Source organism: Petromyzon marinus, unplaced genomic scaffold (assembly GCF_048934315.1).
Source record: "Petromyzon marinus isolate PM22_M1 ecotype Great Lakes invasive population unplaced genomic scaffold, UKy_Petmar_22M1.pri1.0 PM_G_Scaffold_45, whole genome shotgun sequence".
Classification (NCBI taxonomy): Eukaryota; Metazoa; Chordata; class Hyperoartia; order Petromyzontiformes; family Petromyzontidae; genus Petromyzon; species Petromyzon marinus.
The window spans coordinates 512,569-538,327 of record NW_027422997.1 but is presented as its reverse complement, the minus strand read 5'-3'; the positions used below and the strand labels follow the sequence as shown (position 1 = coordinate 538,327).

General features: G+C 51.0%; 1 protein-coding gene across 1 annotated transcript in view; it reads left to right on the top strand.

Annotated features, from left to right (window-relative positions):
• Window positions 1–696: 696 nt before the first annotated feature.
• The window catches only part of LOC116938480 (ADP-ribosylation factor-like protein 2-binding protein), a 307,932-nt gene continuing 282,869 nt past the window's right edge, over window positions 697–25,759 (top strand). The window contains exons 1-3 of the mRNA XM_076061941.1: window positions 697–747; window positions 16,869–16,926; window positions 23,811–23,872. Coding sequence (XP_075918056.1) covers window positions 726–747; window positions 16,869–16,926; window positions 23,811–23,872 — 142 coding nt within the window. The 5' untranslated portion in view covers window positions 697–725. The remainder of the gene's footprint in view (window positions 748–16,868; window positions 16,927–23,810; window positions 23,873–25,759) is intronic.

Genomic DNA, 25,759 nt, shown 5'->3' with positions numbered 1-25,759 from the left:
GGGTGAGTGAGTGACTGAGTGAGTGGGTGAGTGACTGAGTGAGTGGGTGAGTGACTGAGTGAGTGGGTGGGTGAGTGAGTGACTGAGTAAGTGGGTGGGTGAGTGGGTGGGTGAGTGACTGAGTGAGTGGGTGAGTGACTGAGTGGGTGACTGAGTGGGTGACTGAGTGAGTGGGTGAGTGACTGAGTGAGTGGGTGGGTGACTGAGTGAGTGGGTGACTGAGTGGGTGAGTGGGTGAGTGACTGAGTGAGTGGGTGACTGAGTGAGTGACTGAGTAAGTGGGTGGGTGAGTGGGTGGGTGAGTGACTGAGTGAGTGGGTGAGTGACTAAGTGAGTGGGTGAGTGACTGAGTGGGTGAGTGAGTGACTGAGTGACTGAGTGAGTGGGTGGGTGACTGAGTCAGTGGGTGAGTGAGTGGGAGAGTGATGGGTTGTTGATTCAACGCTTAGCCGATCCCACGCGTGGACGATTCTACGGGTTATAGATTCACTCCTTGTTGATTCCACTCAGTATCGATTCCACTCGTCATAGATTCTATGATTTATAGATGCGAGTTATTGAACATTTGATTCAAGAATCGATCCGCGCGTGTCTGTACTAGAAATCACGGTTATTGGATGTAAGTCGATTGTTGGATCGAGTCTCGCCGAATTTGATGGCGTCAGGAATCGAATCGCTTGAGGCTGCAGTCTCCATGGAGACGCCGTTCGTGACGTTACCGCAAGATGGCGGCAGAGGAGCAGTGCGGTGAGTGATCTGGGGTCGTGGTGAGGGTTGTGGTGGTGAGGGTTGTGGTGAGTGACCTGGGGTGGTGGTGAGGGTTGTGGTGGTGAGGGTTGTGGTGGTGAGGGTTGTGGTGAGTGACCTGGGGTGGTGGTGAGGGTTGTGGTGGTGAGGGTTGTGGTGGTGAGGGTTGTGGTGAGTGACCTGGGGTGGTGGTGAGGGTTGTGGTGGTGAGGGTTGTGGTGAGTGACCTGGGGTGGTGGTGAGGGTTGTGGTGGTGAGGGTTGTGGTGGTAAGGGTTGTGGTGAGTGACCTGGGGTGGTGGTGAGGGTTGTGGTGGTGAGGGTTGTGGTGAGGGTTGTGGTGAGTGACCTGGGGTGGTGGTGAGGGTTGTGGTGGTGAGGGTTGTGGTGAGGGTTGTGGTGAGTGACCTGGGGTGGTGGTGAGGGTTGTGGTGGTGAGGGTTGTGATGGTGAGGGTTGTGGTGAGTGACCTGGGGTGGTGGTGAGGGTTGTGGTGGTGAGGGTTGTGGTGGTGAGGGTTGTGGTGAGTGACCCGGGGTGAGGGTGGTGGTGAGGGTGGTGGTGGTGAGGGTGGTGGTGAGGGTTGTGGTGAGTGATCTGGGGTGAGGGTGGTGGTGGTGGTGAGGGTGGTGGTGAGGGGTTGAGGGTGGTGGTGAGGGTGGTGGTGAGTGAGGGTGGTGGTGAGTGACCTGGGGTGAGGGTGGTGGTGGTGAGGGTGGTGGTGAGTGACGTGGTGGTGACGACGGTAGTGTTGAGGGTGGTGGTGAGGGTGGTGGTGACGGCGGTGGTGGTGAGGGCGGTGGTGGTGAGGGTGGTGGTGAGTGTGGTGAGTGTGGTGAGGGTGGTGAGAGAGGTTGGTGAGTGAGGGTGGTGAGTGAGGGTGGTGGTAAGTGTGGTGAGGGTGGTGAGTGAGGGTGGTGGTGAGGGGTTGAGGGTGGTGAGTGAGGGTGGTGGTGTTGAGGGTGGTGGTGAGGGTGGTGTTGAGGGTGGTGGTGTTGAGGGTGGTGGTGAGGGTGGTGGTGAGTGTGGTGGTGTTGAGGGTGGTGGCGAGGGTGGTAGTGAGGGTGGTGGTGTTGAGGGTGGCGGTGTTGAGGGTGGTGGTGAGGGTGGTGGTGAGTGTGGTGGTGAAACGTGGACCCCCCTAATGGAACATCTTCGCCGGTTAGAAACATTTAGGCTGGCCTGCCTACGATCCATCCTGGGTTTAACCAGACTGGATTGTGTGAGCAGCTCACAAATCCTTGAAAGATCTGGGCAAGGTCCCATCGGTGAGCTCCTCCGGCGGGCAAGGCTGCGATGGCTGGGTCATGTAGCCCGCATGCCCAGCCAACGCATGCCGAAACAGCTTTTGTTCGGCCGGATTGAGGGGGCTAAGCGGGCGTGGCACGGGCTAGAGAAGAGATGGAGTGATGTAGTACAGGAGGACGTGGAGCTGAGTGGACTTGCCGATGACTGGTACCAGCGGTGTCAAGATCGGCCTCTGTGGAGGAGGCTCGTGAAGGATGCTACTGGGCAGTTGGAGGTAGTCGCCCTCCAACAACAACGGAGGGCGGAGGAGCGATGCTCACAACAACGAGCGGAGCGCCGGGTGACTAAAGCACAGCAGGTTGGCACAGTAGGGGGCACAGGTGGTGCATCAGCCAGTCATCTCAGTCAGTCGACCCGTGGCACCTGGGTCTGCCCCGTGACCTCCTGCCAGCGGGCGTTCGACACTTCACGTGGCCTCAGGGTGCACATAGCCTGGCACAAGCATTGTGGTGACGTCACCGCCACTTAGTGGCGAATGGCGGTTGTTGTTGTGGTGGTGAGTGTGGTGGTGTTGAGGGTGGTGGTGAGGGTGGTGGTGAGGGTGGTGGTGTGGGTGGTGGTGAGTGTGGTGGTGTTGAGGGTGGTGTTGAGGGTGGTGGTGTTGAGGGTGGTGGTGAGGGTGGTGGTGACGGCGGTGGTGGTGAGGGCGGTGGTGGTGGTGGTGAGGGTGGTGGTGAGAGTGGTGGTGGTGAGTGTGGTGGTGAGTGTGGTGAGTGTGGTGAGGGTGGTGAGAGAGGGTGGTGAGAGAGTGTGGTGAGTGAGGGTGGTGGTGGTGGTGAGGGTGGTGGTGAGTGTGGTGAGGGTGGTGAGGGTGGTGGTGAGGGGTTGAGGGTGGTGAGTGAGGGTGGTAGTGGTGAGGGTGGTGGTGAGGGTGGTGGTGGTGGTGAGGGTGGTGGTGAGGGTGGTGAGTGAGGGTGGTGGTGAGGGGTTGAGGGTGGTGAGTGAGGGTGGTGGTGTTGAGGGTGGTGGTGAGGGTGGTGGTGAGGGTGGTGGTGTTGAGGGTGGTGGTGTTGAGGGTGGTGGTGAGGGTAGTGGTGAGTGTGGTGGTGAGTGTGGTGGTGTTGAGGGTGGTGGTGAGGGTGGTGGTGAGTGTGGTGGTGGTGACGGTGGTGGTGAGGGTGGTGGTGAGGGTGGTGGTGAGGGTGGTGGTGAGTGTGGTGGTGTTGAGGGTGGTGGTGTTGAGGGTGGTGGTGAGGGTAGTGGTGAGTGTGGTGGTGAGTGTGGTGGTGTTGAGGGTGGTGGTGAGGATGGTGGTGAGGGTGCTATTCGCTAACACCCATTAGGAAGCCACTGGAGCTTATCCCCTTTAAATCGAGAACGGCGTTTTGTGTGAAGTTCCTTGTCCCACCCCGCACCTCCAATTAGCATGGCTGGCTATGTACGGTGCGATAGAAGTTCAACATACATACAGACTCACACAGAGACCCACAGACTCACACAGAGACCCACAGATTCACACAGAGACCCACAGACTCACATAGAGACCCACAGACTCACACAGAGACCCATAGACTCACATAGAGACCCACAGACTCACTCAGAGACCCACAGACTCACACAGGGACCCATAGACTCACACAGAGACTCACAGACTCACTCAGAGACCCGCAGACTCACTCAGAGACAGACAGACTCACACAGAGACCCACAGACTTACTCAGAGACCCGCAGACTCACACAGAGACAGACAGACTCACACAGAGACCCACAGACTCACACAGACCCATAGACTCACACAGAGACCCATAGACTCACACAGAGACCCATACACTCACACAGAGACCCATACACTCACACAGAGACCCACAGACTCACACAGAGACCCACAGACTCACACAGAGACCCACAGACTCACACAGGGACCCATAGACTCACACAGAGACTCACAGACTCACACAGAGACCCACAGACTCACACAGAGACCCACAGACTCACTTAGAGACCTGCAGACTCACACAGAGACCCATACATTCACACAGAGACCCATAGACTCACACAGAGACCCACAGATTCACACAGAGACCCACAGACTCACACAGACCCATGGACTCACACAGAGACCCATAGACTCACACAGAGACCCATACACTCACACAGAGACCCATACACTCACACAGAGACCCACAGACTCACACAGAGACCCACAGACTCACACAGAGACCCATAGACTCACACAGGGACCCATAGACTCACACAGAGACTCACAGACTCACACAGAGACCCACAGACTCACACAGAGACCCACAGACTCACTTAGAGACCCGCAGACTCACACAGAGACCCATACACTCACACAGAGACCCATAGACTCACACAGAGACCCAAAGACTCACACATAGACACATAGACTCACACAGACACATAGACTCACACAGAGACACATAGACTCACACAGAGACTCACAGACTCACACAAAGATCCATACTCACACAGAGACCCACACAGAGACCCATAGACTCACACAGAGACCCACAGACTCACACATAGACACATAGACTCACACAGAGCCACATAGAATTACACAGAGACCTATAGACTCACACAGAGACCCACAGACTCACACAAAAACCCATAGACTCACACAGAGACCCATAGACTCACACAGAGACCCATAGACTCACACATAGACACATAGGCTCACACAGAGAAACATAGAATTACACAGAGACCCATAGACTCACACAGAGAACCACAGACTCACACAGAGAGCCACAGACTCACACAGAGACCCACAGACTCACACAGAGACTCACAGACTCACACAGAGATCCATAGACTCACACAGAGATACAGTACACGCAGTACACACGCAGTACACACAGTACACACACAGTACACAGTACACACACACAGTACACAGTACGCACACACAGTACACACAGTACACACACAGTACATACACACAGTACATACACAGTACACACACACAGTACACACACAGTATACACACACAGTACACACAGTACACACACGGTACACACACACAGTACACAGTACACACACACAGTACACACACACAGTACACACACAATTCACACACAGTTCACACACACAGTACACACACAGTACACACACACAGTACACACACACAGTACACACACACAGTACACACACAAAGTACACACACGGTACACAGTACGCACACACAGTACACACACAGTATATACACACACAGTACACACACACAGTACATACACACAGTACACACACAGTATACACACAGTACACACACAGTACACACACAGTACACACACAGTACACACACGGTACACAGTACACACACAGTACACACACGGTACACAGTACACACACACACACAGTACACACACACACAGTACACACACATAGTACACACAGTACACACAGTACACACACAGTACACACACGGTACACAGTACACACAGTACACACACACAGTACAACACACACAGTACACACAGTACACACACATAGTACACACGGTACACAGTACACACACACAGTACACACACAGTACACACACACAGTACACACACAGTACACACACACAGTACACACATTACACACACAGTACACACACACAGTACACACACGCACACAGTACACACACGCACACAGTACACACACACAGTACACACACACAGTACACACACATTTCACACACAGTACACACACACAGTACACACACACAGTACACACACGGTACACAGTACGCACACACAGTACACACACAGTATACACACAGTACACACACAGTACATACACACAGTACACACACACAGTACACACAGTACACACAGTACACACACAGTATACACACAGTACACACACACAGTACACCCACACAGTACACAGTACACACACACAGTACACACACAGTGCACACACACATTAGTACACACATGGTACACAGTACACACACGGTACACACACGGTACACAGTACACACAGTACACACACACAGTACACACAGTACACACACACAGTACACACACGGTACACAGTACACACAGTACACACAGTACACAGTACACACAGTACACAGTACACACACAGCACACACACACAGTACACACACACAGTACACACAGTACACACACACAGTACACACACGCACACAGTACACACACAGTACACACAGTACACACACACAGTACACACACACAGTACACACACAGTTCACACACACAGTACACACACAGTACACACACACAGTACACACACACGGTACACAGTACACACACAGTACATACACACACAGTACATACACACACAGTACACACACACACACAGTACACACACACAGTACACACACAAAGTACACACACGGTACACAGTACGCACACACAGTACACACACAGTATATACACACACAGTACACACACACAGTACATACACACAGTACACACACACACACACAGTACACACAGTACACACACAGTACACACACAGTACACACACACAGTACACACACACAGTACACACACAGTACACACACAGTACACACACACAGTACACACAGTTCACACACACAGTACACACACACAGTACACACACACAGTACACACACACGGTACACAGTACACACACAGTACATACACACACAGTACATACACACACAGTACACACACACACAGTACACACACACAGTACACACACAAAGTACACACACGGTACACAGTACGCACACACAGTACACACACAGTATATACACACACAGTACACACACACAGTACATACACACAGTACACACACACACACACAGTACACACAGTACACACACAGTACACACACAGTATACACACAGTACACACACAGTACACACGGTACACAGTACACAGTACACACACACAGTACACACACAGTACACACACAGTACACACACACAGTACACACATTACACACACAGTACACACACACAGTACACACACGCACACAGTACACACATGCACACAGTACACACACACAGTACACACACACAGTACACACACATTTCACACACACAGTACACACACAAGGTACACACACACAGTACACACACGGTACACAGTACACACACACAGTACACACACAGTATACACACACAGTACACACACACACACAGTACATACACACAGTACACACACACAGTACACACAGTACACACACAGTACACACACAGTATACACAGTACACACACACAGTACACCCACACAGTACACAGTACACACACACAGTACACACACAGTGCACACACACATTAGTACACACATGGTACACAGTACACACACGGTACACACACGGTACACAGTACACACAGTACACACACACAGTACACACAGTACACACACACAGTACACACACGGTACACAGTACACACAGTACACACAGTACACAGTACACACAGTACACAGTACACACACAGCACACACACACAGTACACACACAGTTCACACACACAGTACACACACAGTACACACACACAGTACACACACACGGTACACAGTACACACACAGTACATACACACACAGTACATACACACACAGTACACACACACACACAGTACACACACACAGTACACACACAAAGTACACACACGGTACACAGTACGCACACACAGTACACACACAGTATATACACACACAGTACACACACACAGTACATACACACAGTACACACACACACACACAGTACACACAGTACACACACAGTACACACACAGTACACACACACAGTACACACACACAGTACACACACAGTACACACACAGTACACACACACAGTACACACAGTTCACACACACAGTACACACACACAGTACACACACACAGTACACACACACGGTACACAGTACACACACAGTACATACACACACAGTACATACACACACAGTACACACACACACAGTACACACACACAGTACACACACAAAGTACACACACGGTACACAGTACGCACACACAGTACACACACAGTATATACACACACAGTACACACACACAGTACATACACACAGTACACACACACACACACAGTACACACAGTACACACACAGTACACACACAGTATACACACAGTACACACACAGTACACACGGTACACAGTACACAGTACACACACACAGTACACACACAGTACACACACAGTACACACACACAGTACACACATTACACACACAGTACACACACACAGTACACACACGCACACAGTACACACATGCACACAGTACACACACACAGTACACACACACAGTACACACACATTTCACACACACAGTACACACACAAGGTACACACACACAGTACACACACGGTACACAGTACACACACACAGTACACACACAGTATACACACACAGTACACACACACACACAGTACATACACACAGTACACACACACAGTACACACAGTACACACACAGTACACACACAGTATACACAGTACACACACACAGTACACCCACACAGTACACAGTACACACACACAGTACACACACAGTGCACACACACATTAGTACACACATGGTACACAGTACACACACGGTACACACACGGTACACAGTACACACAGTACACACACACAGTACACACACACACAGTACACACACACAGTACACACAGTACACACACACACAGTACACACACGGTACACAGTACACACAGTACACAGTACACACACACACAGTACACACACAGTACACACAGTACACACACACACACACACAGTACACACACGGTACACAGGACACAGTACACACACAGCACACACACACACAGTACACACACACAGTACACACACAGTACACACACACAGTACACACACACGGTACACAGTACACACACAGTATACACACACAGTACATACACACACAGTACATACACACACAGTACACACACACACACAGTACACACACAGTATACACACAGTACACACACAGTACACACACACAGTACACAGTACACACACAGTACACACCCAGTTCACACACAGTTCACACACACAGTACACACACACAGTACACACACGGTACACAGTACACACAGTACACACACAGTACACACACACACACAGTACACACACACAGTACACACACACAGTACACACATGGTACACAGTACGCACACACAGTACACACACAGTATACACACAGTACACACACACAGTACACACGCGCACACAGTACACACACGCACACAGTACACACACACAGTACACACACACAGTACACACACATTTCACACAGTACACACACACAGTACACACACACAGTACACACACGGTACACAGTACGCACACACAGTACACACACAGTATACACACAGTACACACACAGTACATACACACAGTACACACACACAGTACACACAGTACACACACAGTACACACACAGTATACACACAGTACACACACACAGTACACCCACACAGTACACAGTACACACACACAGTACACACACAGTGCACACACATTAGTACACACATGGTACACAGTACACACACGGTACACACACGGTACACAGTACACACAGTACACACACACAGTACACACAGTACACACACACACAGTACACACACGGTACACAGTACACACAGTACACACAGTACACAGTACACACAGTACACAGTACACACACAGCACACACACACAGTACACACACACAGTACACACAGTACACACACAGTACACACACACAGTACACACACGCACACAGTACACACACAGTACACACAGTACACACACACAGTACACACACACAGTACACACACACAGTACACACACAGTTCACACACACAGTACACACACACAGTACACACACACAGTACACACACACGGTACACAGTACACACACAGTACATACACACACAGTACATACACACACAGTACACACACACACACAGTACATACACACAGTACACACACACACACAGTACACACAGTACACACACAGTACATACACACACAGTACATACACACACAGTACACACACACACAGTACACACACACAGTACACACACAAAGTACACACACGGTACACAGTACGCACACACAGTACACACACAGTATATACACACACAGTACACACACACAGTACATACACACAGTACACACACACACACACAGTACACACAGTACACACACAGTACACACACAGTATACACACAGTACACACACAGTACACACGGTACACAGTACACAGTACACACACACAGTACACACACAGTACACACACAGTACACACACACAGTACACACATTACACACACAGTACACACACACAGTACACACACGCACACAGTACACACATGCACACAGTACACACACACAGTACACACACACAGTACACACACATTTCACACACACAGTACACACACAAGGTACACACACACAGTACACACACGGTACACAGTACACACACACAGTACACACACAGTATACACACACAGTACACACACACACACAGTACATACACACAGTACACACACACAGTACACACAGTACACACACAGTACACACACAGTATACACAGTACACACACACAGTACACCCACACAGTACACAGTACACACACACAGTACACACACAGTGCACACACACATTAGTACACACATGGTACACAGTACACACACGGTACACACACGGTACACAGTACACACAGTACACACACACAGTACACACACACACAGTACACACACACAGTACACACAGTACACACACACACAGTACACACACGGTACACAGTACACACAGTACACAGTACACACACACACAGTACACACACAGTACACACAGTACACACACACACACACACAGTACACACACGGTACACAGGACACAGTACACACACAGCACACACACACACAGTACACACACACAGTACACACACAGTACACACACACAGTACACACACACGGTACACAGTACACACACAGTATACACACACAGTACATACACACACAGTACATACACACACAGTACACACACACACACAGTACACACACAGTATACACACAGTACACACACAGTACACACACACAGTACACAGTACACACACAGTACACACCCAGTTCACACACAGTTCACACACACAGTACACACACACAGTACACACACGGTACACAGTACACACAGTACACACACAGTACACACACACACACAGTACACACACACAGTACACACACACAGTACACACATGGTACACAGTACGCACACACAGTACACACACAGTATACACACAGTACACACACACAGTACACACGCGCACACAGTACACACACGCACACAGTACACACACACAGTACACACACACAGTACACACACATTTCACACAGTACACACACACAGTACACACACACAGTACACACACGGTACACAGTACGCACACACAGTACACACACAGTATACACACAGTACACACACAGTACATACACACAGTACACACACACAGTACACACAGTACACACACAGTACACACACAGTATACACACAGTACACACACACAGTACACCCACACAGTACACAGTACACACACACAGTACACACACAGTGCACACACATTAGTACACACATGGTACACAGTACACACACGGTACACACACGGTACACAGTACACACAGTACACACACACAGTACACACAGTACACACACACACAGTACACACACGGTACACAGTACACACAGTACACACAGTACACAGTACACACAGTACACAGTACACACACAGCACACACACACAGTACACACACACAGTACACACAGTACACACACAGTACACACACACAGTACACACACGCACACAGTACACACACAGTACACACAGTACACACACACAGTACACACACACAGTACACACACACAGTACACACACAGTTCACACACACAGTACACACACACAGTACACACACACAGTACACACACACGGTACACAGTACACACACACAGTACATACACACACAGTACATACACACACAGTACACACACACACACAGTACATACACACAGTACACACACACACACAGTACACACAGTACACACACAGTACACACACAGTATACACACAGTACACACACAGTACACACACACAGTACACAGTACACACACACAGTACACACACAGTACACACACAGTACACACACACAGTACACACACAGTTCACACACACAGTACACACACACAGTACACACACACAGTACACACACACGGTACACAGTACACACACAGTACATACACACACAGTACATACACACACAGTACACACACACACAGTACACACACACAGTACACACACAAAGTACACACACGGTACACAGTACGCACACACAGTACACACACAGTATATACACACACAGTACACACACACAGTACATACACACAGTACACACACACACACAGTACACACACAGTACACACACAGTATACACACAGTACACACACAGTACACACGGTACACAGTACACAGTACACACACACAGTACACACACAGTACACACACAGTACACACACACAGTACACACATTACACACACAGTACACACACACAGTACACACACGCACACAGTACACACACGCACACAGTACACACACACAGTACACACACACAGTACACACACATTTCACACACACAGTACACACACAAGGTACACACACACAAGGTACACACACACAGTACACACACGGTACACAGTACACACACACAGTACACACACAGTATACACACACAGTACACACACACACAGTACATACACACAGTACACACACACAGTACACACAGTACACACACAGTACACACACAGTATACACAGTACACACACACAGTACACCCACACAGTACACAGTACACACACACAGTACACACACAGTGCACACACACATTAGTACACACATGGTACACAGTACACACACGGTACACACACGGTACACAGTACACACAGTACACACACACAGTACACACACACACAGTACACACACACAGTACACACAGTACACACACACACAGTACACACACGGTACACAGTACACACAGTACACAGTACACACACACACAGTACACACACAGTACACACAGTACACACACACACACAGTACACACACGGTACATAGGACACAGTACACACACAGCACACACACACACACAGTACACACACACAGTACACACACAGTACACACACACAGTACACACACACGGTACACAGTACACACACAGTATACACACACAGTACATACACACACAGTACATACACACACAGTACACATACACACACAGTACACACACAGTATACACACAGTACACACACACACACAGTACACACACACAGTACACACACACAGTACACACATGGTACACAGTACGCACACACAGTACACACACAGTATACACACAGTACACACACACAGTACACACACAGTATACACCCAGTACACACACACAGTACACCCACACAGTACACAGTACACACACACAGTACACACACAGTACACACATTAGTATACACACGGTACACAGTACACACACGGTACACACACGGTACACAGTACACACAGTACACACACACACATACAGTACACACACAGTACACACAGTACACACACACAGTACACACACGGTACACACACACACAGTACACACAGTACACAGTACACACACAGTACACACAGTACACACAGTACACACACACACACAGTACACACACGGTACACAGGACACAGTACACACACAGTACACACACACAGTACACACACACACAGTACACACAGTACACACACACAGTACACACACATTATACACACAGTACACACACAGTACACACACAGTACACACACACAGTACACACCCAGTTCACACACAGTTCACACACACAGTACACACACAGTACACACACACATTAGTACACACACGGTACACAGTACACACTCAGTACACACACACAGTACACACAGTACACACACACACAGTACACACACGGTACACAGTACACACAGTACACACACACAGTACACACACACGCACACACAGTACACACAGACAGTACACACATACAGTACACACACAGTACACACAGTACACACACAGTACACACACGGTACACACACACACAGTACACACAGTACACACACACACAGTACACACACAGTACACACACAGTACACACCCAGTTCACACACAGTTCACACACACAGTACACACACAGTACACACACACATTAGTACACACACGGTACACAGTACACACTCAGTACACACACAGTACACACAGTACACACACACACACAGTACACACACGGTACACAGTACACACAGTACACACACACACAGTACACACACACGCACACACAGTACACACAGACAGTACACACAGTACACACACACACAGTACACACACGGTACACAGTACACACAGTACACACACACAGTACACACAGTACACACACACACAGTACACACGGTACACAGTACACAGTACACACACACAGTACACACACAGTACACACACAGTACACACACACAGTACACACATTACACACACAGTACACACACACAGTACACACACGCACACAGTACACACACGCACACAGTACACACACACAGTACACACACATTTCACACACACAGTACACACACAAGGTACACACACACAGTACACACACGGTACACAGTACACACACACAGTACACACACAGTATACACACACAGTACACACACACACACAGTACATACACACAGTACACACACACAGTACACACAGTACACACACAGTACACACACAGTATACACAGTACACACACACAGTACACCCACACAGTACACACACAGTACACACACAGTGCTCACACACATTAGTACACACATGGTACACAGTACACACACGGTACACACACGGTACACAGTACACACAGTACACACACACAGTACACACACACAGTACACACACACAGTACACACAGTACACACACACAGTACACACACGGTACACAGTACACACAGTACACAGTACACACACACACAGTACACACACAGTACACACAGTACACACACACACAGTACACACACGGTACACAGGACACAGTACACACACAGCACACACACACACAGTACACACACACAGTACACACACAGTACACACACACAGTACACACACACGGTACACAGTACACACACAGTATACACACACAGTACATACACACACAGTACATACACACACAGTACACACACACACACAGTACACACAGTACACACACAGTATACACACAGTACACACACAGTACACACACACAGTACACAGTACACACACACAGTACACACCCAGTTCACACACAGTTCACACACACAGTACACACACACAGTACACACACGGTACACAGTACACACAGTACACACACAGTACACACACACACACAGTACACACACACAGTACACACACACAGTACACACATGGTACACAGTACGCACACACAGTACACACACAGTATACACACAGTACACACACACAGTACACACAGTATACACCCAGTACACACACACAGTACACCCACACAGTACACAGTACACACACACAGTACACACACAGTACACACATTAGTACACACACGGTACACAATACACACACGGTACACACACGGTACACAGTACACACTGTACACACACACACACATACAGTACACACACAGTACACACAGTACACACACACAGTACACACACGGTACACACACACACACAGTACACACAGTACACAGTACACACACAGTACACACAGTACACACAGTACACACACACACAGTACACACACGGTACACAGGACACAGTACACACACAGTACACACACACAGTACACACACACACAGTACACACAGTACACACACACAGTACACACACATTATACACACAGTACACACACAGTACACACACAGTACACACACACAGTACACACCCAGTTCACACACAGTTCACACACACAGTACACACACAGTACACACACACATTAGTACACACACGGTACACAGTACACACTCAGTACACACACACAGTACACACAGTACACACACACACAGTACACACACGGTACACAGTACACACAGTACACACACACAGTACACACACACGCACACACAGTACACACAGACAGTACACACATACAGTACACACACAGTACACACAGTACACACACAGTACACACACGGTACACACACACACAGTACACACAGTACACAGTACACACACACACAGTACACACACAGTACACACAGTACACACACAGTACACACACGGTACACAGGACACAGTACACACACAGTACACACACACAGTACACACACACACACAGTACACACAGTACACACACACAGTACACACACATTATACACACGGTACACACACAGTACACACACAGTACACACCCAGTTCACACACAGTTCACACACACAGTACACACACAGTACACACACACATTAGTACACACACGGTACACAGTACACACTCAGTACACACACACAGTACACACAGTACACACACACACAGTACACACACGGTACACAGTACACACAGTACACACACACACAGTACACACACACGCACACACAGTACACACAGACAGTACACACAGTACACACACACACAGTGCACACACGGTACACAGTACACACAGTACACACACACAGTACACACACACACACACAGTACACACACAGTACACACAGTACACAGCAGCACCATGCCCATCATTGTCTTCCAGGCCCCGCGAGTGATCTTTGCCCTGTTGACGTCACTGTCTGCCCCCCCCCCCCCCGCGTTGCCCTGTTGACGTCACTGTCTGCCCCCCCTGTTGACGTCACTGTCTGCCCCCCCCCCCCCCGCGTTGTCCGCCGCAGTCGTTTGCTCGAGCGACGGGGCCAGCGACGTGGAGATGTTCGCGTTCAGCGAAGCGACGTGAGTGTGTGTACGTGTGTGTGTGTACGTGTGTGTGTGTGTACGTGTGTGTACGTGAGTACGTGTGTGTGTGTACGTGTGTGTGTGTACGTGTGTGTGTGTACGTGTGTGTGTATGTGTGTGTACGTGAGTGTGTGTGTACGTGTGTACGTGAGTGTGTGTACGTGAGTACGTGTGTGTGTACGTGAGTGTGTGTACGTGAGTACGTGTGTGTGTGTGAGTACGTGTGTGTGTGTACGTGAGTACGTGTGTGTGTGTGTACGTGAGTACGTGTGTGTGTGTACGTGAGTGTGTGTACGTGAGTACGTGTGTGTGTGTACGTGAGTACGTGTGTGTGTGTAGGTGTGTGTGTGTGTGCACGTGTGTGTGTACGTGTGTGTGTGTACGTGTGTGTGTACGTGTGTGTGTGTACGTGTGTGTACATGAGTACGTGTGTGTGTGTACGTGAGTACGTGTGTGTGTGTACGTGAGTACGTGTGTGTGTACGTGAGTGTGTGTGTCCGTGTGTGTGTACATGTGTGTGTGTGTGTACGTGAGTACGTGTGTGTGTGTACGTGAGTGTGTGTACGTGAGTACGTGTGTGTGTGTACGTGTGTGTGTACGTCAGTGTGTGTGTGAGTACGTGTGTGTGTACGTGAGTGTGTGTGTCCGTGTGTGTGTGTACGTGTGTGTGTGTGTACGTGAGTACGTGTGTGTGTGTGTGTGAGTGTGTGTGTACGTGAGTACGTGTGTGTGTGTACGTGAGTACGTGTGTGAGTGTGTGTGTATGTGAGTACGTGTGTGTGTGTGTACGTGAGTACGTGTGTGAGTGTGTGTGTACGTGAGTACGTGTGTGAGTGTGTGTGTACCTGAGTACGTGTGTGTGTGTACGTGAGTACGTGTGTGTGTGTAGGTGTGTGTGTGTGCACGTGTGTGTGTGTATGTGTGTGTGTGTACGTGTGTGTGTACGTGTGTGTGTACGTGTGTGTACATGAGTACGTGTGTGTGTGTACGTGAGTACGTGTGTGTGTACGTGAGTGTGTGTGTCCGTGTGTGTGTGTACGTGTGTGTGTGTACGTGAGTACGTGTGTGTGTGTACGTGAGTGTGTGTACGTGAGTACGTGTGTGTGTGTGTGTACGTGTGTGTGTGTACGTGAGTGTGTGTACGTGAGTACGTGTGTGTGTGTACGTGAGTACGTGTGTGTGTGTAGGTGTGTGTGTGTGTGCACGTGTGTGTGTGTGTGTGTACGTGTGTGTGTACGTGTGTGTGTGTACGTGTGTGTACATGAGTACGTGTGTGTGTGTACGTCAGTGTGTGTGTGTGTGTGAGTACGTGTGTGTGTACGTGAGTGTGTGTGTCCGTGTGTGTGTGTACGTGTGTGTGTACGTGAGTACGTGTGTGTGTACGTGAGTGTGTGTGTACGTGAGTACATGTGTGTGTGTACGTGAGTACGTGTGTGAGTGTGTGTGTATGTGAGTACGTGTGTGTGTGTAGGTGTGTGTGTGTTCACGTGTGTGTGTGTACGTGTGTGTGTGTACGTGTGTGTGTACGTGTGTGTGTGTGTACGTGAGTACGTGTGTGTGTACGTGAGTACGTGTGTGTGTACGTGAGTGTGTGTACGTGAGTACGTGTGTGTGTGTGTGTGTACGTGTGTGTGTACGTCAGTGTGTGTGTGTGTGAGTACGTATGTGTGTACGTGAGTGTGTGTGTCCGTGTGTGTGTGTGTACGTGAGTACGTGTATGTGTGTACGTGAGTGTGTGTGTACGTGTGTGTGTGTACGTGAGTACGTGTGTGAGTGTGTGTGTATGTGAGTACGTGTGTGTGTGTGTACGTGAGTACGTTTGTGAGTGTGTGTGTACGTGAGTACGTGTGTGAGTGTGTGTGTACCTGAGTACGTGTGTGTGTATGTGAGTACGTGTGTGTGTGTACGTGAGTACGTGTGTGTGTACGTGAGTACGTGTGTATGTGTACGTGAGTGAGGGGGTAAACGGGGGCTCTGGACGGGTGCGAGGGGCTGGTAACCCCTCCACCTTCAATTAATTACCACGAAACCACGAGTTAAACTGAAATATATAACTAATAAGCTTGTGCCGGAGGCCCCGGGGGGCCAGGCGTCTATGACGTCTCCTGGCCAAACCCCAATTGGCGGAGCCAGGAGATTGAATATCCACCCTCGGGGCTCCTCCAGAAACAACGAAAAGCCTCTACGGGTGGCCACGTGGAATGTTCGAACGCTCACTGCGGAGGAGAGGCTGCCACTCCTCTGTCGGGAGCTGGACCGGTACCGCCTGGATCTATGCGGCATTCAGGAGGTCCGGTGGACCGGCTCTGGCTCCTGCCACCATGAGGGTTGGACAGTCCTCTACTCGGGGCAGCAGACTGCTAAACAACAGGGTGTGGCTCTTCTTTTGAACAAAAGAATGAAGGGGGCGTGGGAGCGTGGCGGTGAGGTGTGGGAAGCTGTAAGCCCCACGCTACTTTGGGCTCGCCTTCCCATCAACCGGAGGCGAAGAATGGTGGTCGTGGTTACTTATGCCTCCACCGAAGATGAACATCCGTGGAGGGATGCAGGCAAAGCCGATGAGTCAGATGCCTTCTATGACCTCCTGTCACAGGTGCTCGCTAAAGTGGCCCCTCGGGTAGAGTCATCATGTTGGGTGACTTTAATGCCCGAGTTGGTCATGATACTGGCACCTGGTCTGGAGTGATTGGAGGGCATGGGCAAGATCAGCTCAATAACAACGGTACAAGGCTGCTAGATTTTTGTGCAGCCCATGGGCTTGTAATTACCAACACGCTGTTCCGGCATCGGCGCATCCACACAACATCATGGATGCATGCCGGGTCCAAGCAAGAACATCTGCTGGACTACATAGTGACGGACCAGCGGATGCGAGCCTATGTCCTTGACACCAGGACCTACCGTGGAGCTGATCTGCCCTCTGACCATCGACTAGTCATCTGTAAGATGCGCCTGCCATTCTTCCACTCCGGTGGTGGGTGTACACCCAGGACCCCATTCCGACCTAAAGTGGCCTGGTCTCAGTTATCTGATTTGCAAGCGAGAATTTCATCATCGCTTGCGGCTGGGATTGGCATCGTCCCCGACTCCTCCTGATGTCGAGGGTAAATGGGCGAGTTTAGGACTGTGACTCATGCAGCTGCAATGGCTGCTTTGGGTACGCGGTCCAGACCTCCCCAGAGACCCTGGCTGACAGAGGAGGTGTTCAGGATGGTTGAGAAAAAGCGACAGGCCCACTGTCATCGGCTACAGAATCCCACGTCAGAGAATGAGGAGGCTTACCGCAGCCTTCGCTCGGAGGTTCGGAGAGCTGTGAGGCGCTGCAAGGATGGGTGGTGGTCGCGGGTTGCTGAGGAGATGGAGTCTGCCTCAGTGGCCCGCGATCACAAATCTCTATTTAACTCCATCAAAAAAGTAACCTGCAGCGCCACACCTATTACCATCATTAGGGGAAAAAACGGTGATCCAATCTCCGACCCCCAGGAACAGGTTTGCAGATTTGCTGAGCATTTCTGTGAGGTCCTGGGGGAGGGAAAATCCCTCAGCCAGGAAAACATCGTGGCACAAAGTGAGGATGACCCTGCTGAGGCTGTGGTGCCTCAAATATTGGAAGAAGTCACCCCCTGTGAGTGGCTGGCTGAGGTGCCATCTGTTGAGGAAGTACTGAAGGCGATCCGGAGTCTGAGACCAGGAAAGGCAGCGGGCAGAGATGATCTCCCAAGCAAAATGCTGAGGGAGGGTGGCGTTTGTGCACAGACTGCCCTATATGACATCATAACAACGGTCTGGGCCGCTGGACGGGTTCCGCAGGATTGGAAGGATGGCCTGGTGGTCCCCCTCTTTAAGAAGGGGGACCGCACAGACTGTAACAACTACAGGGGCATCTCACTCCTCAGTGTGCCGGGAGAGGTCCTGGCAAGGATTATTCAGCATCGCCTTGCCAGGCACGCTGAGGAGAGGCTTGCGGAGCCCCAATGCGGTTTCAGGAAAGGGCGGTCCTGCACAGATGCCATATTTTCTGTCCGTCTGCTACAGCAGAGGTGTAGGGAATTCCAACAAGACCTACATCTCTGCTTTATTGACCTGGTCAAGGCCTATGATACCATCAGTAGGCCTGGGCTCTGGGTCGTTCTTCGTGCTTTTGGAGTACCTGACCCTCTGCTCACGATCATTAAGGACATTCATGATGGTGAGCGGGCCCGGGTAAGACTACGTGGCCGGGAGTCAGAGCCATTCCCTGTACTCCTTGGGGTGCGACAGGGATGTCCTCTGGCTCCCACATTATTTAACATCTATTTTGACCACGTAGTTCGTGAAGCCTTCAATAGCTGTACCGGGGGAATCTTCATATGGTAGATATAATGGGAGGTTAATCGATGCCCGGGTGCGGTCAAGGGATGGCTCCCTATTGCTCAACCACGTTATGTATGATGATGATTTGGTAATAGCTGCTCAGTCAGAGGAGGAGTTGGAGACGCTGCTGCTGAGACTGGAGCGTGCCACTAAGAGGTGGGGCCTTACCATCAGCCCCACCAAAACTAAGCACCTGCCTGTGTGAGGAGCTCACAAATCCTTGAAAGATCTGGGCAAGGTCCCATCGGTGAGCTCCTCCGGCAGGCAAGGCTGCGATGGCTGGGTCATGTAGCCCGCATGCCCAGCCACCGCATGCCGAAACAGCTTTTGTTTGGCCGGATTGAGGGGGCTAAGCGGGCGCGGCACGGGCTAGAGAAGAGATGGAGTGATGTGGTACAGGAGGACGTGGAGCTGAGTGGACTTGCCGATGACTGGTACCAGCGGTGTCAAGATCGGCCTCTGTGGAGGAGGCTCGTGAAGGATGCTACTGGGCAGTTGGAGGCAGTCGCCCTCCAACAACAACGGAGGACGGAGGAGCGACGCTCAGAACAACGAGCGGAGCGCCGGGTGGCTAAAGCACAGCAGGTTGGCACAGTAGGGGGCACAGGTGGTGCATCAGCCAGTCATCTCAGTCAGTCGACCCGTGGCACCTGGGTCTGCCCCGTGACCTCCTGCCAGCGGGCGTTCGACACTTCACGTGGCCTCAGGGTGCACATAGCCTGGCACAAGCGTCGTGGTGACGTCACCGCCACTTAGTGGCGAATGGCGGTTGTTGTTGTTGTATGTGTGTGTGTGTGTACGTGAGTACGTGTGTGTGTGCGATCGTTGTTGTCATCGTTGTCTACTCTGGAGGAGGAATCCGATGAGCTCTAAAGTTTCCTTGTCACTCGGGCAACCACAGTCACCCTCAGTCAACCACAGTCGCCCTCAGTCAACCACGGTCACCCTCAGTCAGCTACAGTCACCCTCAGTCAACCACAGTCAACCACATTCAGCCACAGTCAGCCACGGTCAGCCACGGTCAACCACGGTCAGCCACAGTCAACCACAGTCAGCCACAGTCAACCACAGTCAACCACAGTCAGCCACAGTCAACAACAGTCACCCTCAGTCAACCACAGTCAGCCACAGTCAACCACATTCAGCTACAGTCAGCCACGATCAGCCACAGTCAACCACGGTCAGCCACAGTCAACCACAGTCAGCCACAGTCAACCACAGTTAGCCACAGTCAGCCACAGTCAACCACAGTCAGCCACAGTCAACCACAGTTAGCCACAGTCAGCCACAGTCAACCACGGTCACCCTCAGTCAACCTTGGTCTATCACGGTCAACCTCGGTCAACCTCGGTCTATCACGGTCAACCTCGGTCTATCTCGGTCAACCTCGGTCAACCTCGGTCACCCTCAGTCAACCTCGGTCTATCACGGTCAACCTCGGTCAACCTCGGTCTATCACGGTCAACCTCGGTCTATCTCGGTCAACCTCGGTCAACCTCGGTCAACCTTGGTCAACCTTGGTCTATCTCGGTCTACCTCGGTCTATCTCGGTCAACCTCGGTCAACCACGGTCAACCTCGGTCTACCTCGGTCAACCTCGGTCAACCACAGTCAACCTCGGTCAACCTCGGTCTATCACGGTCAACCTCGGTCAATCTCGGTCCGGCGCAACAGGGGAATTGGGGGATGCGGGTTTAATGGGGCACGGTGGTGGCTATGAGATGTTAACTACCTCGCCTGGTATACAGGAGGTCGTGGGTTCGATCCCGACCCTCACGCCTGCTGTATATTTGGAGTTTGCGTGTGGCTAGGAGATGTTAACTACCTCGCCTGGTATACAGGAGGTCGTGGGTTCGATCCCGACCCTCACGCCTGCTGTATATTTGGAGTTTGCGTGTGGCTAGGAGATGTTAACTACCTCGCCTGGTGTACAGGAGGTCGTGGCTTCGATCGCGACCCTGACGCCTGCTGCTGTATATTTGGAGTCTGCGCGTCTCTCTTCCCGTGTTCACTGCGCGGATTTTCCTCCGGGTCCTCCGGTTTTTCCCCCAACGCATTTCGAATCAACACCATCACGCGTTCAACAGTATTCGGCTGCTGTAAGTGTCCACGCGATGACCACCCGCTTAGTTTTCATCCGTGGCCAGGACACCTCTGAATGAGAGCTAATGGCACAGTGGGCCTCACCCGGTCAAATAAAGGCAATGACAGTGAACACCTCGGATGGCGAGCTATGATTCGTTCCGGAAACGTGTTCGTCACCCAAGGCAATCGCGCATCAAAGCACCCGCACATCTGCTGTGATCACGTGACGCTCGGCGGTGCAACGCGTCTACACGTCCACTACTCGTATCGCTAAGACCCTCGCTCGTGTATCAAATTAATATTTATTTAAAGATGTTGCTGCTCTCGCGAAACACTCACAGAGCAAGCCACTCGCAGCCCACAAAGGTTTTTACCTTGCAGTTACTTTGGTTCTGCCTGCTAAGGCCACACGGGGGATCTCCGTCTTTGTGTGCGTGCCGCAGGCCGGACTCCGTGGACGCGTCCTTCGACCTGGTCATCGGCCACCTGGAGGAAATCATCATGGGTAGCGTTGCAGTGTCCCCTCCCTCCGTGTCGTTCGTCCCTCCGTCCGTGTCGTCTGCCCTTCTGTCTGTGTCGTCTGTCTATCTGTCTGTGTCGTCTGCCCTTCTGTCTGTGTCGTCTGTCCCTCCCTGTGTGTCGTCTGTCCCTCTGTGTCGTCTGTCCCTCCCCCTGTGTCGTCTGTCCCTCCCTCTGTGTCGTCTGTCCCTGTGTGTCGTCTGTCCCTCCCTGTGTGTCGTCTGTCCCTCTGTGTCGTCTGTCCCTCCCTCTGTGTCGTCTGTTCCTGTGTGTCGTCTGTCCCTCCCTCTGTGTCGTCTGTCCCTCCCTGTGTCGTCTGTCCCTCCCTGTGTGTCGTCTGTCCCTCCCCCTGTGTCATCTGTCCCTCCCTCTGTGTCGTCTGTCCCTCCGTCCGTTTGTCTTCAGCGGCTGTCCTGATGCTCAGCGTGGAGCGGAGGGTGGAGGAGGTTGCGGCGGTGACGGCGGTGACGGCGGTGACGGCGGTGACGGCGGTGACGCGTGGTGACGGTGGTGACGGTGGTGACGGTGGTGACGCGCGGTGACGGTGGTGACGGCGGTGACGGTGGTGATGGTGGTGACGGTGGGGACGGTGGTGACGGTGGTGACGCGCGGTGACGGTGGTGACGCGCGGTGACGGTGGTGACGGTGGTGACGGTGGTGACGCGCGGTGACGGTGGTGACGCGCGGTGACGGTGGTGACGGTGGTGACGGTGGTGACGCACGGTGACGGCGGTGACGGCGGTGACGGTGGTGACTGCTGTGATGGCCGTGGTGACGCGCGGTGACGGCGGTGAAGATTATTTAGATAAATTCTCCACGCGATGATCTGCTACCTTGAGGCCATCATTTGAGTGGCCACGTGGCTGCGGCGAAAAGAGGCCCGTAGCTCGGTGGGCTTTACCTGGCCACGTCAAATGGCTTCGTGTTATTTCTGTACTTGTTGTTGTTGGTGATGTGCTCACCTCTCCTGCGCTTGGAACTCCTGTCGTGTGCTTCTGTTGCATTGTCCGTTTGCCGTAACGTTCTGGCCCTGCTGGACATCTGTTTTATAAAATATATATATAAAGAAGAGCTTTATAGCTCATCGGATTCCTCCCGTATGAATTAATATTTCTATTCAGAGTATTTGCTGCCTCAAATGAGTACCTGCTGCGGTGTGTAAACATCGCCACTGGGGAGACAAAGGCGGCCGGGCGTGGTGCTGGCCACCCACCCCCTCGTGTACCATTCCGGCCTTCATAGGTGCTGCTCACTAACAGCGCTTGCCCCTACAGTCTGTTACAGGCCACACGGGGGATCTTTGTCTTTGGTGATGGCAATGATGGTCCAGCAGCGAACATGGCAGTCCTGGTTCTCGGTGTAGAGGCGAGGTTGCGGTGACTCACTCTGTGATAGTGGTGGTGGCGGTGGTGATGACAGTATTTGTGATGGTGGTGGTGGTATGGTAATGATTCTGTGATAGTGGTGGTGGCGGTGGTGATGACAGTATTTGTGATGGTGGTGGTGATATGGTAATGATTCTGTGATAGTGGTGGTGGTGATGACAGTTTTGTGATGGTGGTGGTGGTATGGTAATGATTCTGTGATAGTGGTGGTGGTGGTGGTGGTGATGACAGTATTTGTGATGGTGGTGGTATGGTAATGATTCTGTGATAGTGGTGGTGGTGATGGTGATGACAGTATTTGTGATGGTGGTATGGTAATTATTCTGTGATAGTGGTGATGGTGATGACAGTATTTGCAATGGCGGTGGCGGTGGCTATGGTAAAGTATTTGCGATGGCGGTGGTGGCTATGGTAATGATGACGGCACTGGCCGTGGATAGTCCTGGCGTGGAGAGGAGCTTGCGAGGACTCAGCGAGTCGTGTTTGAC